At 56.8% G+C, this 17,135-nt stretch overlaps 8 protein-coding genes across 8 annotated transcripts; 5 read left to right on the top strand and 3 right to left on the bottom strand.

Moving 5' to 3' along the window:
• Positions 1-248: 248 nt before the first annotated feature.
• Positions 249-2,176, bottom strand: HMPREF1541_09557 (uncharacterized protein; the record flags this gene model as incomplete). Its single annotated transcript, XM_008714230.1, has 4 exons — positions 249-1,465; positions 1,509-1,621; positions 1,774-1,992; positions 2,049-2,176. 4 exons carry the CDS (start codon positions 2,174-2,176, stop codon positions 249-251), a joined length of 1,677 nt encoding a protein of 558 aa, XP_008712452.1.
• Positions 2,177-2,907: 731 nt separating this feature from the next.
• Positions 2,908-4,719, bottom strand: HMPREF1541_09558 (uncharacterized protein; the record flags this gene model as incomplete). Its single annotated transcript, XM_008714231.1, has 1 exon — positions 2,908-4,719. One exon carries the CDS (start codon positions 4,717-4,719, stop codon positions 2,908-2,910), a length of 1,812 nt encoding a protein of 603 aa, XP_008712453.1.
• A 755-nt stretch (positions 4,720-5,474) lies between these two features.
• HMPREF1541_09559 (uncharacterized protein) lies at positions 5,475-6,540 on the top strand (the record flags this gene model as incomplete). The annotated part of the gene is made up of 2 exons (XM_008714232.1): positions 5,475-5,934; positions 5,984-6,540. 2 exons carry the CDS (start codon positions 5,475-5,477, stop codon positions 6,538-6,540), a joined length of 1,017 nt encoding a protein of 338 aa, XP_008712454.1.
• A 382-nt stretch (positions 6,541-6,922) lies between these two features.
• Positions 6,923-8,057, top strand: HMPREF1541_09560 (uncharacterized protein; the record flags this gene model as incomplete). Its single annotated transcript, XM_008714233.1, has 2 exons — positions 6,923-7,546; positions 7,620-8,057. The coding sequence occupies 2 exons, from the start codon at positions 6,923-6,925 to the stop codon at positions 8,055-8,057; spliced, it is 1,062 nt and encodes a 353-aa protein (XP_008712455.1).
• A 490-nt stretch (positions 8,058-8,547) lies between these two features.
• HMPREF1541_09561 (uncharacterized protein) lies at positions 8,548-9,522 on the top strand (the record flags this gene model as incomplete). Its single annotated transcript, XM_008714234.1, has 1 exon — positions 8,548-9,522. The coding sequence occupies one exon, from the start codon at positions 8,548-8,550 to the stop codon at positions 9,520-9,522; it is 975 nt and encodes a 324-aa protein (XP_008712456.1).
• A 571-nt stretch (positions 9,523-10,093) lies between these two features.
• On the top strand, positions 10,094-12,085 carry HMPREF1541_09562 (uncharacterized protein; the record flags this gene model as incomplete). The annotated part of the gene is made up of 1 exon (XM_008714235.1): positions 10,094-12,085. The coding sequence occupies one exon, from the start codon at positions 10,094-10,096 to the stop codon at positions 12,083-12,085; it is 1,992 nt and encodes a 663-aa protein (XP_008712457.1).
• Positions 12,086-12,829: 744 nt separating this feature from the next.
• On the bottom strand, positions 12,830-14,758 carry HMPREF1541_09563 (uncharacterized protein; the record flags this gene model as incomplete). Its single annotated transcript, XM_008714236.1, has 1 exon — positions 12,830-14,758. One exon carries the CDS (start codon positions 14,756-14,758, stop codon positions 12,830-12,832), a length of 1,929 nt encoding a protein of 642 aa, XP_008712458.1.
• A 1,014-nt stretch (positions 14,759-15,772) lies between these two features.
• Positions 15,773-17,023, top strand: HMPREF1541_09564 (uncharacterized protein; the record flags this gene model as incomplete). The annotated part of the gene is made up of 1 exon (XM_008714237.1): positions 15,773-17,023. One exon carries the CDS (start codon positions 15,773-15,775, stop codon positions 17,021-17,023), a length of 1,251 nt encoding a protein of 416 aa, XP_008712459.1.
• Positions 17,024-17,135: the final 112 nt, after the last annotated feature.

Genomic DNA, 17,135 nt, shown 5'->3' on the forward strand with positions numbered 1-17,135 from the left:
TGGCAGGAGATCGTAGGATGGATTGAACGATCACGACTTCGCGATAGAGACAGGCAGAGGAGACATCAATATGTACCTAGGTACGTTTTCTAGATGAGGTAGACTTTACGGATGTTGTGATGGCACTACGGTGGCCAGATGAATCCGTTGGAGCAAAACTCCGCCGTAGGGACTCGGTACGGTGGCCATGATGTACCTCTCCGTCGCGGTACTATATTGCTGCTCAACCACCTCGTCAAGTAAAATCCCTAAGCAGCCTTCTCGGTGCTCGCACGGCTGCCTCTCCTCGCCTCGCCTTCGAGCTTGAGGCCCTGCTGTTGACGGAGCACCTCCTCCTGCTCAGCTGTGAGCTGCGCGACGTCGACCGTGACAACCGGCCCTCGGAACCATTTCCTCGCATCCACGGCGTAGTAGAGAAGAGCACCGCCCCAGACCGCCGAATTGATGACACACGTGTAGTTCATGGTCGAAGCAGTCGGATCCGGCCCACCAACAGGGAACATACACAATAGAACCCCGAAGACCAGGAAGACGATGGCCGTCCAGGCAATCGGAATCGAGAACCGTCCGGTGTAGAATGGCCCGGGCGTGAACTTGGACTGTCCCCAGACCACCCGCGCGAAAATTGGCACCCCCCACGCTAGATTATTGCCCGCAACTGCAAGCGAGAACAGCGCTGCTGCCGCGGCCGGTGCGATCAGACACAGCAGTCCGAGCACCGCCGCGAGCAGCGCACAGCCTAGAGTCGTCCGCAGCGGGATATACCCGAACGTCTTGGAGATCGGGCGGAAGAACTGCGAGAATGGAAGTGCACCGTCGCGCGAGAACGCCCACGACTGGCGTGAGGCCGCCACCAAGATCGACACCCCCATGAGGAACTGCACAATCATGAGCAGGCTCATCATGCCCAACGCACCATTCTTGCCCAGGGCATCGTAGTAGATCTGGGCCATGGGCTGTCCAAAGGCCGACCCGAGCAGCGTTTCTGGGTCCGGGTTCATGCAGGCCGCGATCACGATGGTGAGTATCCACCCGAAAAGCCAGCAGGAGCCGATGGACATGAGAATGCCGTACGGCACGGCCTTGGTGGCGTTGGCGGCCTCTTCGCTCATGTGTACGCACGAGTCGAAGGCGCCGATGGTCCAGATCGGCGAGAGCCAGGCTAGCATGTGCGCCCAGCCTGCTGGCCAGGTGGTGAGATTGTCGACTTGGGTGAAGATGAAGGCGGCACGGTTGCGATGTTTGGTGCCGATGGGAAGCGCGATGATCGTGGCAAAGATGAGGACAAAGTTCATGACCACAAAGACTGTCTGCAGCTTGCCCATGACCCTGGCCATTGTGGAGGCAATGAGGGCGTGGCAAGCAACGGTCGCCAAGAAAACGCCGTATATTGTCCCGTTTGTCGGGGACCAGTTGCCGTCGCGTGAGATAACAATGACAGACAAGAACATCAGCGAGAAGCCGTCTGCTTGTGTCAGAGATGTCGGAGGGTTTGAGCAGCTACTTACAGTCGATGGAGCACAAGCCTCCTACCAAACCAAGAGTGTTGGAGTACCCGACCAAAAATGATAGCGGGTTTCGCCATCGCTCGGACGAGAAGTAATGCGTCCAGTAATAGAGTCTGATCTGTGTCAGTTTTGGTTTATCGCATGTGGTTACGAGGAGCTGGTAAAATTGACGGGTGGGCTCCCCGAACTCAGACACAAAGCCCCCCGTGTGAGTCCGAGGAGCCATCCCCTCAATTTTGTGAACCCCATCACGGCGTTGACTTACCCACCACTCGTCGGCATAGCACTTCCAAGGTCCGCCATCGCGAGCCCGACGATAAAAATGAACATGCTGGCCAAGAACCATCCCCAGACGAGTCCCACGGGCCCGGCCGCCAAAGAGTAGCTCAATGTCGAAGCGATAGAAGGCAGCAAACCCATGATGGAGAAGGCGATGCCAAACACCTCGATCATGGAGAAGTTGCGCCGAAGCTCCTGTTTGTAGCTGAGAGCATGCTGTTAGTATCCGTCCGACACATCGTCACATCCAGTAGTACTGACCCCATCTTTGCCAGCACGGCGGCATCCTCTTCAGAGGCCAGCGTGGGATCAACAACGAGGGAGCCACGGCGCTCTGAACGGTCCGGCGACGCTGCATTTGCATCGTGAAGGTGCTTCTCGGTGGCCATTTTGGTAGTGGCTGTGCAAAATCTCCAATTCGTACACCCAGCCGAAGCGTCGCAGTGCTGTTGCTGAACCGTAGGATGAAGCAGCACAAGTGTCCTCACCGCCCTCGGCGAAAGATTATCAAGAGCTGAAATCGGAGAGGGGTACTCAAAAGTCTGGCGTATCAAGCTACCGATCCTCTGAGGGTTATCTCTAAGATGATAGCATGGGTGATCACGGTTCATTATCGCGCCATTGGTTCGTCGATGCTAATCAGGCATGCAAATTGGCTAGATCGTTCGTCGACAGGCAATGATAAGCTTCAGTGCTAGGTGAGCCAACCAATGCTTGGTGTGGCTTGTCGCTTCGACGGCTTGCGAGCCTGCGCGCCCCCGGTCTGATTGGGGCGTTATCGCGTCGTTCAGCGGTGTCGTTTGCGGCTTCGTTCCGTGGGCAGCCCTGCCAGCTGTGTCGGGGCTGCAACTGGGTGCGGAGATGCACGCGCTCTGCAGCCACCGATAACGACCTGCTTGTTCGGGACATGGAACCTGTTGTATGGTTGGAAGATAGGCTTTGAAGGAGAGGCGCGATCTCCACTGAATCCACGTGGAAGGAGCTCAATACTACCGGTGGACATTACCCCGGAAAGCATGAACAGATGGAGAGCTTGGAACGGCTGCAGCCGGCGCTGCTTGCCACTACAGCAACGCATTGTTGACCTCACGGCGAAACCTTTTGGGCATTGAGAGGTCTCCTAGAGGTGTGCTTCCCCCTTTGCCGGTTCGCAGCGGCAGGCAGCTTTGTCAGCCGTGGGAAGGTGCTGCCGAGCATACTCGAGCAGGAAGTCAGGTACCTTTGCCGACTCACCCTCTCCGATACAGAAGACCAGTGACATGAGCACGAGGCGACTCATATGGATACCCAGGCTCTGTGGCCTAAGGTCTGCATCAGAGTTTAATAGACGCTGATCACTGTCAAAATGCCGACATAATCTCAATCTATCCCGGCAGAGCTCCTCCAACGGCTTTATGTCTTCCATCTTCTGAAGCAATGGCTGTTTGCTTGCAAACCAAGTCTTCACAACTTGGGTGTTGTCAGAGTCGGATCTCTTCATGCCCGCCAGTAATTGGCTCAGAGCTACCTGAACGTGCAAGAACCATGCCGATGGAAGACAGCATACCAGACTGACGGCACCAGAGTCTGGGTCGAGATCGACCACCAACGATATCTCGCGACCCGCATCCAGCGGATAGCATGACACGAAACGATTCGCAGGAATCTCTTTTATCATACTTTCGGTCATGACGGTCTCATCATGTACCCCCGACTCCCGTGCGGCGGAAATGGCGAGGTATGCACGCAGTGCTGGGGCCAGAGTATAGCCTTCGGACCAGGGAACAGATTTTGGCAGGCCTTCTGGTACCATGCGGCCATCATCTTCATTCTCAGCATTCAGGAAGCGAACTATCAGCTTGTCGGATGGGAGGTCGCGCAATCCCAATACGATCTGAGTATTGGTCAGCGGAATGTGTGCGACCAAGGTTCGAGCATGGACTGGAAGGTTGGCCTGACTGAAACGCTCGAGATAGGTGATGGGAGTAATGGAGAGAGTCTGTATTATCGCATCCAGGACTGGTTGGTCGTAGTCCACATGTATCTTTTCGCCATCATGCGCCAAGGCTCTGAAAGCATAGATCTTATCCATTGGTTCCGCACAGCCAGTATACAGAAACTGTTTGACGTAGTCGTAGAGGCGGATCGATTCTTGTGCCATAGTTTCACGGACAGCCCAGATCGAGTCCAGCCGATTCCACGCCATTTTAGCAAACTCGTTTGGCTGCACCAAAGGGAGCGTGTGTTTGGAGGTATTTGAAGCCCTCAGTTTTCCGAAAGTGTCGTGAAGATGCTCCCATTGAAGCATATGTTTACCGCAAAAGATCAGCAAGGTTTTGTTGAGCCCACACTCTGGTATTATCCAGGTTCGGGAGAAGTAAGGGCGCATGGCCAGCTGTTGTAGGTAGCTTAGCACCTTGCTCCATTCATGTGGTTCATAGGATTGGGAGGCAAAGTCAACAATAAAGTTCAGGGCGTAGTCGCTGTCCGTGTCGCTGTCGCCAAGCCAAGCATAGACTGCTTGGGCTCGTCGGTAGATGTCGCCCATCATAGAGACCTGGCGGCTCTGCTCGGCTTTGTCTCTCTGGTTGATGCAAATGACATCGAGCCACACAGTCAGTTGACCAAAACGCTTTTGAAGAATGGTGAGGAATGTATGCAGCGTCTTCCGTATCAGCACTTTGGCGCCGTTCACGCGAATGGGTAGTTCCTCGCCTGGGGCACCCCAGTAATAGGACAAAGCGTAGTAATGAGGTTGTGCATCGAGATCGCAGTGGCGGAGAACACATGATAGACCAGGTCCGACGCTAAGGACGCGGATCTTCCGCGGCGAGGCAGTCAAGGGCCTGTAACCGGGATAGACGGGAGCCTCCCGGCTAATGTTCTGGAGGGCGATTGAACAAGCATTGGCGAAGGCCTTTTGGATTGACTGAGCATCGGTGGCAGCCGACATGCTGTGAGATATGGCTTGTGCTCACGCCGCATCGCGGTCATGGTCTTGGGATCTAAAAGCTGAACATCGTCGAAAGGGACAAACACGCTGCTGATACTGGTATATGAGCATCTTACCGTGGCCATGGTGCAAGAGGCAGCGACATGGCGGTGTGAGGAGTGTGATTCAAGCCACTTGAAGTCGTTCTGCTTCGCCCGTACCCCCACATTAGCAGCCAATCGGCGGATTTGATTGGCTATGGCCGGTGGTGGCTGTTGACGAGAACATGCATCATACAGCTCACCCCATGAGACATAGACGCAGGTACTCCGGAGACTGCTTGAAACCTATTTATAGATAATCAACACAGATGGAGGACACTTGCGGAGGTTCTGGAAATCGCGCGGCGAAATCTCAACCGCCGGTGCCAAGACCCGGCGCGATATCTCGTTGCCTCGTCCCTGAACCCCCACCTCACGCTTTGGCTGCTCCGCAAAGGCCATGGACGGGCTAGCTTTCAATGCATTGTCTTACGATGGCGGTGTTCTGGCCATATTGATTCGTAGTTCACCGAACACGGTTCCGCCAGATGAAACACGGCCCACTATAATGGACACCTTTATCTGAGCGCTAGGAGCTTGGTCGGAGGCAAAGGTGGATCATGCAAATTTATTCCCGAGAAGCGAACTCCCAAAACTCGTTGATGCCGCCGGCTATGTTTCTGGTTGTCCTTGCACTTCATCCTACCGATACAAACACCTGAAGGCGCTGACATGATGGGCCGGTTCACGTATAACCTCGGCCTTGCTGTGCTGGCTGTGTCTTCGGCGTTTGTACAAACAGCTGCAAGCGAGCTGGTCACACGACAGAACGACTGCCAGGATGTTCATATCTTCCTGGCCAAGGGCAACAATGAGACTGAGCCTGGCCGGCAGGCCAAGCTCGTGGACGCCATCTGCTCCGGCCTTGATAGCTGCGACTACGAGGACATCCACTTCGACAATAGATACGAGACAGTCTTCTGCCGTTCACTCGAGGAAGGCGCAAGAAATGGAAAGACTCAATTGACCGACTACGCTGAACGGTGTCCGGATTCCAAGCTCGTTGTGAGCGGCTACTCGCAAGGTGCTCACGTTGTGGGTGATATCTTGGGGGGTGGAGGCGGTACCTTCTTTCAAGGCTGCCAGCAAGCACCTAACGAGCCACTTGATCCCGAGACCAGTCCTGGTAATAAAAGTAAGGCTGCCACTTTGAATTTCTGATCTTGTCACTGACGTGGTTCCAGTTGTCGCCGCCCTCCTCATCGGAGATACTCGCCACACAGCTGATCAGTCATACAATGCCCTGTCAGGCGCTGCCGGTAACGGTCTCTTCCCCCGGAATGGTTCGCAACTGGCAGATCTGAATGAGTACTCTGGTGTTTTGCAATCTTTCTGTGTCGCAACAGATCCTATCTGTGCCGCGGACCTGGGCCCTGAAGAAGTCGAGACTCATCTCAACTACTTCGATATCTCCTCCAACGTATTTGGAGAATGGGTTCAGAACATGGTTGCTGACAGCAACTCCACGTCGACCAATTCTACCACGTCGTCTTCAACGGGCTCATCTACTTCGTCGTCTTCATCGACCTCTTCTACCTCAAGCAGCTCGTTCACTACCGAGTCTACAAGTGCGACATCCACCACTTCCGAGAGCTCCGACAGCTCCGAAGCGCCAGTCAGCGAGACAGGCGCAGCGGCATCAGCGACATCTTCCACTGACAGTGACAACAGCGCCGCAATGGTTCACATCGAGAGTGCCGTGGTTGCTATAGCCGCGCTCGTGGCTCTCATGAACATCTAATGTATAAATAGAGTGCTCTACTTGCAGCAGATAACACCTAATACATGTACACTACTACTTACTAGACTTCCGCCAAGCTGATGAACCTCCTCTATCCCCGTCGCCGCGTGCACCCACTGCTAAGGCCGACCCCGCACTTTGGTACCGACCCATGCTGAGTTACTCCAACGGAAGACGTCGGGAATAGAACCATAAAGGTTTGGTAGGCTCTCTCGAATCACAAGTCGCTACAAACCTCTTATACCACGCCATACCATACTAACGCATAGTACATCTGCTCTTCGGTCGCATCCTAAAGCAAACACGTACGAGTGCGCACTAGCTTCTCAATAATACCCTCTACTCCTCTCACTCCACACCACCGACCGCCAACCACAACAACATGCCATCTCAGTCTTCCGTTCCACCATTCCCCAACAACCTCCCCACTGCAGACATCCACGCCATCGACTTCGACGCCCTCGCTGCCGGCTCCAAAACCCAATCACGACTCGTCCACGAAGCAGCCACAGGCTACGGCTTCTTCTACCTTACCAACCACCACATCGACCATGCCTTCATGTTCGACTTGGCTAATGCCGTCTTCACCCTCCCCCAGACCGAAAAGAACAAGTACGACATGGGCACCACCGGCCACTACTTCGGCTACAAGCGGTCCGGCGCCATGATCGTCGACGACAAGGGCACGCCAGACCAATCGGAGTTCTACAACATCTCCAAGGACGAGGTGTTGGGGATCGGAAAGTTGGGTGCGAATCCGAGTCCGCATCCCGACGTGGTGATGGCGCGGAAGGAGGAGCTGGAAAGGTTTATGCGGAGGTGTCATGAGGTCGTGACAGTGCTGGTGCGGGCATTGGGGACGGAGCTGGGGATGGATCCGGAGCTGCTGCCGAGCTTGCATAAGGTGGACAGGCCGAGCGTGTGCCAGGCTAGGGTCACGCATGCGCCTCCTGTGAGCCAGGAGACGATTTGCTTGGGGGAGCATACGGACTTTGGAAGTGTGACGGTAAGTAGCAGGGGCTTGGGGCGGAGCCGGACGGCTTGTATTGGGATTGATGGCTAACGAGATGTGCGTTCAGGTCCTATTCAACCAACTTGGCGGCCTCCAAGTCCTAGAGCCCAACAGTAAGGACTGGAAGTACGTGCAGCCCCGACCTGAGTGCGCCATCATCAATCTCGGTGACGCGTTCGTCAAACTCTGCGGCAACAGGCTGTACAGTGCCGTCCACCGCGTCATGGGCCCGCCGGGAGAGCAAGCACAGTCTGACCGACATTCGGTAGTGTACTTCGCGCGACCCAACAGTGATGTGCTACTTCGCTCATTGTTCGACGACCCGAATGCCACCGCTGAAGGGCTGATGAATGCAGATGCTTGGGTGGCTAACAGGGCAAAGACGTGGAACAGTGCGAATTTCAAGGGGAAGGAGAGCTATATCGCGAGTAGGGGAACGGAACACAATGCAGGGCAGCGGGTGCCGATGTTGGACAAGCCTAGAGATGAGGTGGAAGCTGTGTAGGGCAGTCATGAATGTCGTTTGTATGTGTCAATGTTGCTGCAGGTCAGTTTTCTTGGATCCCAGAAGCATACCAACTTTAGCCATCGATATTTCCATCCGTGTATACCATGACAACGTTCAGGAGAGCACAGTGCAAGTAGAAGTAGGGTAGACGGTCCTACGCGAGGCTGCACCCGTCGAGGAGTCTATGCCTGTCTTTAGAAAGTTGAATTTCAAAAGACCAATTATCTTGGCTTAGGTCCGACCTGCCATCATCAACGCGACCCATGCATCCGTCAATCTGCTGTCCATTTTTCATCGTTTCATCTTCGGATCCTGACAGCTAAGTCTAACATCCGAAGGGCGCGTGGAGCGAAGCTTGATAAGAATCTTAGGCCAGAAAGGGCTCAGTTGTGGATGTTGGGCACGACACCTTCACTCGAGCATTCGTCGAGGACGACCAACGGATCAGGCTCGTACCCAACGTCAAGCACGTTCGACCATCGGAAAAATGTCCCTGACGGTCTATCCGCCGGTCTCCCCAGAAGAGCAACGCAGGGGTGAAGACGAATCGCAACAACTCGAGCTGCAGTGGCTGCTTGGCGAGTTCCAGAAGTCCTTGATGTCCCTCAAGGAAGGTCTAGAAGAATGTGCTGCCTTGCTCGCTCCGAAAGAGCCAGGCTCGACACTGGTGCTCTCATCGCTCCGGTCAGAGAACGTCAAAGGCTTCGTTACTCGAGTCGGCACCAAAATCGTCAAGGGCGACATCCACCTCCGACTTACAAGCTTACCACCGAACACGCCGCGCACTCAGACGAACTCCAACCCTTCTACCCACCTCAGCTTTGCTCCCTCCCCTACCGCCCCGGACTTAGTCCTGCCACAACTGTTTGCCGTTCGCTCTCTCGTCAACGACTCCCTTGATATCATTGATGTTTCTCGCTGGGCCGGACAAGCGACTGATGCATCATTCATTTCAGGACAGCTGCGCCTGCTGCATGACAATCTTGCCAACGCTAAAGCATATATGAAAGGTCCCGTCGCTGGTCAAGACGAAACAATACCGGGCTGTGAGTGGTGGACGAGCAGTGTCGATGCCAGAGTCTTTCAGCCCCCTCTACCCGACCATCTCAGTCTACACTTCACGATCCAGGATGCCAACATCGTCTTAACAATTCGCACACTAGCACCTACCTCTCCCGGAGGAACACCCAGCACGCCTGCATCTGACTCGGGCTTTTCACTCTCTGGCTTCAGTCTTCGCAACAAGCTGCTGGGACTCGGACCTCGGGCGCCCAATCACGACGAGGTTGGCCAGATCTTTGAGTGGCTTGGAAAGCAAGACGTCGTTGTAAGGGAGAAGACTAGAGTTGAGACTGGCGACCCGAGTCTCATGAGCTCCGCTGCCAAGCTTAGCGCACTCGAGCACGAAGTCGGAAAATGGCGATACAACCTCCGCACTGTGATGGGTGAAGAAGACGATTGAACCCATCAATCTCGGATCACGCGTCACAAATAAGCGGTTGAGTCGGTTCTCTTTGGCGCGAGTGGAGCCGATCATGCATGATGGTGCATTGGTGCAATGCATCGTCGCGACGGCGTCAGTAGAGACCGTCACGTGACCGACCCATTCAACAGCACAAACAAAAGTCTGCGACCAACCCCGCCGACTCATCTTCACTGACATTCTTGCATAGACTCAATGCCTCCCACAACTTTCACGCGAAGACTTGGAACAGCAACATTAACGACTCTTTCACGTCAAACACACCGGATGGTTTTCGGGACAGGTCCTAGTGGGGTCTGGATCCACACAAAGCCATACCGTTTTATGCATGGCAAGACTCAAAGACCGATAACAATGACGGACAATGAGGCTAGAGCGAGAACAATGGCCCTGTAGTTCTTGACGAATGGCAAGTGACGACTCGCTGCATTGTTCAAGAGGGCCAGTCTCACATTCAAATACCGAGTCCGAGCGAACATTTGGTCCAGATTGCCCGACTACTAAACCACAAAGACAATCACAGGCCGGACTAGGCACGGCAACCGCGATAATGTCAAATCTTTACATTGAGATCAAGAAGCCAAAGGTACCTCAACGATCCTCTGGAAGGATGCGCGAGGCTACGAGTGATGCCGAGAGCCTAGATGGCGCCTCGTGTTGCTCGAGCTCGGCCACTACAAACAGTGGCCTATCGACCTTGGCGACATCGACGAAGACTGCGAGCACAAGCCGATATACTATTAGCTCTTCCAAGTCATCAAAGCCGATGCAGAGCACCGTGGAACGAATCCAGTCTTCCAGCCCAGTTAGCAACCTGGATCCTGCGGCTCCCCGACTATCAAAATTATCATCGTCCAACAAGCAGGGAGAAGACCCTCCAAAGAGAGCCAGCCAACTGAATGCTCTCAACCCAGAGCAGTCGAGGCAGAGCATCCACCTGTCGAAATCTCCTCTTAAAGAACTTATCGACCAGGCCAAGAGCATGAAAATCTATGCTGTCGATGCTCCCGTTGAGTCGCCAGCTCGCTCATCATCTCGCCGAGAGGGAGAACGCACTCGCCAGCCTTGCGAGAAGTCCGTCGAGAGTGAAGAATTATCCAAGCATGACATGGACTTATCATCACATGACACGTTGGACCTGGCTGTTGAGGCTCCTCGGAAGCAGTATCCACCGACCAGCTTCAGGATGGATACTGACGTGGAGCCAGACCCAAAGAAGAAGTACGCTCCTGGTTCTCCTCTACATGCCCCCGACTTGGAACGCCTGCGCCTCGCGAAGGCTGCTGCTTCAAAGTCGGCAAAGGTGAAAACCACTGTTCTGGAGGTAGACACCTCTATTATTTCATACCCACCAAGTGCTTCCCTACCCTCCGGCTCCGACAGGGGCGATCCAAGACGTGGTCGCCGCAAGAGCCGGTCGCAGGGTACTTCTGATAGATCAGAGTGGTCTGGTCACTCTGTCGTGCCCGCTCAGCGACGCCGGCGCTCTTCGCTGCAAAGAATGAAAGACGCCGCGGCACATATTGTTGACGACATCAAGGAAGGCTCAGAGAAGATTCGACATTCCATCGCTGCACGCGTGGACAGCACCTACCCGAAGCGCCAACCACACTCTTCGCATACTGCTCCGAATGCCTCAACGGCGTCTACGGCCGCCAAATCCACGACCACCGATACCCAGTCCTCTTTCGGCCAGTCGGAACCATCCACCACCACGGTGTTATCTGACGCTACAAACGCTGGAACGAAAGCCACCCTCCCATCCGCGGCTGAAGTATACGGAACGCCCACCTACTTCACCCTCTGCCCACACACCTCGCCACCAGCGCACACTCCCCTCAATGCGCCTCTCCAGCGTGTGCGCCTCACCTCCAAGACGCTCGCCTACCCGACATTTGCCCACCGTCAGCACCTGGTCAACCAGAAGCCCTTGACCATCAACATCATTCCCGGCCGCTGTGCCCCTTGCGACCTGCACCACCACCGCGCCCTCGAAACCGAGTCCCTTCGCGCCTGGAACCGCAAGCACGAGACCTTCTCCCGCCGACTGCGCCAGCGAAGAACCGCGTACCGTAGCGAATGGGCCGCCGGCATGAGCAAAGACGCACTGCGCGCTGCAGGCCGCGAAAAGCCGATCCGCGATCTCGAAGCCAAGCTCGCCGAGGTCGAGAGGTGTCGTGAGGCGGACGTCATTGCGATCTGGTCTGGTTGGAAGGCCAAATGGGGTGTTAGTCCCGCTGGTATTGTGCCGCAAAGTGTCAGGGAGGAGTGGGAGGTGGGTCTGGCGGAGAGCCCTGTGAAAAGTATCAAGGCGCCGTCGAGCGAGGATGGAGCTGGAGCGATCACGGGAGTGGGTTTCATGCGCAATGGGAGACATGGTGGGCCGATGGATAGCGTGAGGGAGCCCGGACGCATGATGTTGAGTTGGGACGCGCCGGAGAAGATGCTGCGGGCGTCGAAGGATTGGGTCGTTGGGATGGGCCGAGAGTTTAGTCGTGCGGAGCTGGAGCTGTTGGCAAGGGAGCCTTGGGAAGAGCATTGAAGATGGGTTGCATGAGCCTTTCACTGGGGCTTGGTTTTGTGCTTTCACCGCTGTTGTTTCTGGCATTATTACGTCGCGGTCTGCCTTTGGGCTCATGGGTGGGCATTTAGCGATGGCGTTGAATCCCCGAAGCGGCTGAAATAGAATAGAGGTTGCATGATATAATATTGCATAAAATGCTAGTGACAACTCTGCAGTTCGAGTCTGGGATACCTAATATCCACCTTTCATCTTGCTACGGGAGTGTCGAGTGGTCTTTACCTAAGTCGTGGTCGGTGTATGGTTGTAGTTGATTAAGAATCATCAAGCTGATGCCTAAAGAAGGTATACAATTAGTCCTGTAGCTTTCTCTTGGGCATTTTGCCTTCGTACGGGCTCGAATGCGGCGATCGTCACCGACCAATCCTAATGATCGTGGGTCGCAAAGCAGCATGGGTCAGTGAGTTCAGCGGATCCGGCCAAACGTGGCGGCAAGAGCAGGCATTTCTGCACCCGGTCTACCGCTCACTAGCTTTATGAAGTCCATCAGAGTTTATCAGTAGGAATAGATTATGTGAGGTAGAGAAGAGAGAGGGAACGAGCGCCCACCCAGCCATGCTTACAGTAACCCGGACATGACCATTCCAGAGAATTGTATACATAGCCGCACTATGGCCGCTTTCTCCGTCCGTTGCTCTCTTACAATCTTCACTCAGCTCTCCCGCTACTGTACCTTTCCCTCCACATCTATTAACTCGTGGTTTCTCACAACTTCGCCCTCCCGGCCAACACCTCCCCCCAAGTCCCCGCATCCAGCGGCACATAGCGCTGCCTCGCCGCATCGAGCACATACTTCTTACCATCCCTCACATCCCCCCACTCAACCGCCTTGACCACCTGCTTCGCATGCTTGAACGTATCCCCCACTTTCACCTCATCCGTAATCGCCACCAGCCTAGGGAACGCATACGACGGCACCCCCTTACTCTTCAACCTGGCATACAACCCCTCCATAAACGCCCGCTCCTCCTTCAGCGACCCACACCGCAGACTCAACGCCGCCACGCCCGCCTGGCCATCATACCCCTTCAGTGACTTCCCCACGACGACGGCGTCCTGCACCTCGTCCAAATCCGCGATGAACCCCCTAATCTCGCCTGCGCTCACATTCTCGCCCTTCCAGCGAAACGTGTCGCCGATGCGGTCCACGAACCTGACCCAGCCGTCGCGCTGCACGACCAACAAGTCGCCGGAGCGCTGCCACACGTCCCCCCTGACAAACACGTCGCGCAGGAACTTCTTCTCCGTCGCCTCCGCGTTGTTGTGGTAGTCGCTGTATGTCTCCATACTGGTAACTTTCGCAATCGCCTCGCCCGGCTCGTCGCGCTGCGCCACGACGCAGAACCCCGTGCTGGGGTCGCGCACGGGCTGCTCGCTGTCGTAGTCGAATCTGACAATGTGCTGGTCCTTTTCGAGACGGCGGAGCAGGGTGCCGCGGTAGCCGACGCGGCCGGCGCCGCGCTCCCCCTGCCGGCGGAAGTGGATGTTGTCGTATTTCACCAGGCCCTCGGTGCTGCGGTAGAACTCGCGGATCTCGTCGATGGCGAAGCGGGTTTGGAAGGGCAGCCAGACGTCCTTTTGCAGGCCGTTGCCGAGGGCGAGGCGGGCGTTGTGCTTCCTGTCGTAAGGGCTGGGGGGCGTGGCGAGGAGGAAGCGGCAGAGCTCGCCGACGTAGAGGATGCGGGTGGCGCGGCTGTCGTGGACTTCGCGCCAGTAGTTGCGCGCCGAGAAGCGCCGGCTGATGCAGAAGGTGCCGGAGGTGCCGACGCCGTAGCAGAGGCCCGTGAAGAAGGTGGTGCCGTGGAAGATGGGCATGCAGGAGAAGATGCGCGGTGGAAACGCTGCGGTGGAGGATTGGCCGTATGAGCTGGGACAGTCGGCGGGGGAGGGGCACGAGGTGAACCAAATCATTTGGTTCTTGATCGAGACGGCTTTGGGCTTGCCGGTTGTGCCGGAGGTGAAGATGAAGACGGCCGGGTCGGTGAATGTTTTGGGAGGGTGGATGATGTCGTCGACGACGTCGCCGGTTGGGTAGGGGAATACCTCGGCGCCGCTCTGCGCGAGGCCAGTGGGGAAGCTGCCTAGGTTGAGAGTTGTCACTCTGACTTGGTCGCCGACCTTCTTCGCTGCTTGCGCTGCGTGGCCGGCTATGTCTGGCGTGCTGACAACGAGACTGCTGCCGCCCACCTGCACGCAATGCAGCAGCGTGTCGTCTCGCAGGTTGCTGTTCATCATCGCCGGCACCGCGCCCAACTTCGTCAGTGCGTAGACGGTAAAGACCATCTCTGGGGAGTTGGTCATGAAGACACCGACGACGTCACCGTTCTGCACTCCTAGACTCCGGAACCCCAAGGCCAGGGCACTGACTTCTCGCAGCATGGCGGCGTAGGTCCAGCTGCGGCCCTCGAAATAAATGGCGTCGGCGCGCGGATCGGCAAGGGTGAGTAGCTTGTACAGCGACACCGACTGTGGTCCCAGACGGGCGAGATGGGTTTCCAGCAGCTTTCCATACTGCTTCTGAAACTGCAGGTGGCTGACGTCTCTGCTGATGCCGAAGTAGGAGTTGATGCCGACGGCGGCGACGAGGGCGGCGGCAGCGGCGGCTGCAACTTGGCCTGGGTGTTTGGTCGCCATGGTGAGTTGTGTTCCGATGGCCCTGGACCTGGAATATGGGGTTTGGGAAGACCGTGAGCTCTGAGACGAGGCCTTGCGTCGATATCAGGGAATGCTTCACGGCCGTAGTGCAATGAAGGTTTGATACGCGTCCGGCACGCAGATACGGCACTGTCGAGGTCCGTCCTTCTTCCGGGGTTTGGCGATCAGACACCTCTATTCCCAAATGACGCTCAGTTTCGTCAGTCGTCGCCGATGAATGCCAATCAGGCAGCAAACGTGTCTCTAATGGGTTCGAGGTCTCGCAACTGGAAGAACAACTGCTTTGGTCCCCGTTAGATGTCTTTCAAACGTGAGCTGACTCGGCGCCGGCCTCCAACGGGGCCCCAGCTTTGGATGCCCACGACCCCAACCGCGGTGGCGGTGGTGCCAGGCCAGTGGGGAACTCGGTCCGGGGCGGTGGACACGCTTCAACGGTGGCCCCCTGGTTGCTCGCCGCAACGGGCCTGTTCGAGAGGGACAAGTACTGCATCTGGGCGCCATGTGGGGCGAGAGCTGACCCCTGGAGGGGCCCCCTTCGCACGGGGTCGGAGAGCTCGAGGAGGCCGGCAGTTGAAGTCGGTCAGTGCCGCCAAGACCACCGGCCGAGGCACTGGACGACTTCAAACATGGATGCATTCTTCCGATGCAGGCAAAGGTCTGGGTAGTCTCTCTGTTTTCGTGCGTATGCTAGACGGACAGGGTCGTGATTACTGAAGTTTTATCATTCGGAGGCAAACTTGAAGCTTACTGCTACAAGTATCACCGACCTACTTGCTGTGACCAACATCACACCGACCTCCTGGTGTCCCGACGCAAGCGTGCTTGTCTTCGATATTCTGGACGACGAGGAATCCCCACCATTGTGCCAAATCAGTAACGCAACTGTACGGAAGGATCAACTTCTTGATATCGCTGTCGAGCCCAAAGTGCGACTTAAGGACATATCTGTACGAACAGACACCTCCACCCCCCTTACCCACCTTCCTCGCCACCATGACCTCTCCCGCCGCCCAGCGTCTGGGCATGCTATCCTCCCAACTCTCCTCACCCTCCCTCAGCGGCCGCGAGCGCGTCCTCGCCAAGAACCCGGACGACATCGTCATCACGACGGCGATCCGCACGCCCCTCACCAAAGCGCGCAAAGGCGGCCTCAAAGACACGCCGGTCGATGCCCTCCTCACCTCGCTTCTGACTTCGATCCGTGAGCGCATGAACTTCCCCGCCTCCCACGTCGACGACGTCTGCGTCGGCAACGTCCTGCAACCGGCCCCCGGCTTCGCCGCGCGCTCCGCCGTCCTCGCCGCCGGCTTCCCCGTCGGCACCTCCGCCAACGTCGCCTCCCGCTTCTGCAGCTCCGGCCTGCTGGCGATCCAAAACGTCGCCACGGCCATCATGGCGGGCGCCATCGACGTGGGTATCGCGGTCGGCATTGAGTCCATGTCGCAGAACGCCGACAAGCCGCCTCCCATGTCCGACGTCGTCTCCAACCACCCGATCGCCAGGGACAACGTCATGCCCATGGGCTGGACGAGCGAGAACGTGGCGCGCGACTTTGGCATCTCGCGTGCCATGCAGGACGCCTACGCGGAGATGAGCCACAACCGCGCGGAGCGCGCGCAGCGCGAAGGGTGGAGCGCCGACGAGATCGTGCCGGTGCGCACGTCCATCAAAGACGCCAAGACGGGCGAGACCCGCGAAGTCACGGTCGAGCGGGACGACGGGATCCGGCCGGGAACCACCAAAGAAGGGCTGGGCAAGATCAAGAGCGCGTTCCCGCAGTGGCAGCCGGCGACGACGACGGGCGGCAACGCCAGCCAGATCACCGACGGCGCGGCGGGCGTGGTGCTGATGCGCCGCTCCAAGGCCGAGGAGCTGGGCGTGCCCGTGCTGGGCAAGTACGTGCTCAGCACGACCGTGGGGCTGGAGCCGCGCATCATGGGCATCGGGCCCAGTTTCGCGATTCCGAGGATCCTGGAGAGGACGGGCCTCACCAAGGACGAGGTGGATCTGTTTGAGATCAACGAGGCGTTTGCGAGCATGTACGTCTACTGCGTGGAGAAGCTGGGGCTGGATAAGGAGAAGGTCAATGTGAGGGGTGGGGCCATTGCGATTGGGCACCCCTTGGGCTGCACGGGCGCGAGGCAGGTTGTCACGGCGCTGAGTGAGCTGCGGAGGAGAGGGCAGAAGGTCGCCGTCACGAGTATGTGTGTTGGGACGGGCATGGGTGAGTTGCAAACCGATTGAAACAGTTGTGATGCAAACTTTTACTGACTGGAGTGTGTTCTAGGTATGGCGGGAGTGATCGTCTCCGAAGCATGAGGTCTGGACGTGAGCAGTGTTTTGAACAGCCCAAGAT

This window comes from Cyphellophora europaea, assembly GCF_000365145.1.
Source record: "Cyphellophora europaea CBS 101466 unplaced genomic scaffold supercont1.10, whole genome shotgun sequence".
In the NCBI taxonomy this organism is placed as follows: domain Eukaryota; kingdom Fungi; phylum Ascomycota; class Eurotiomycetes; order Chaetothyriales; family Cyphellophoraceae; genus Cyphellophora; species Cyphellophora europaea.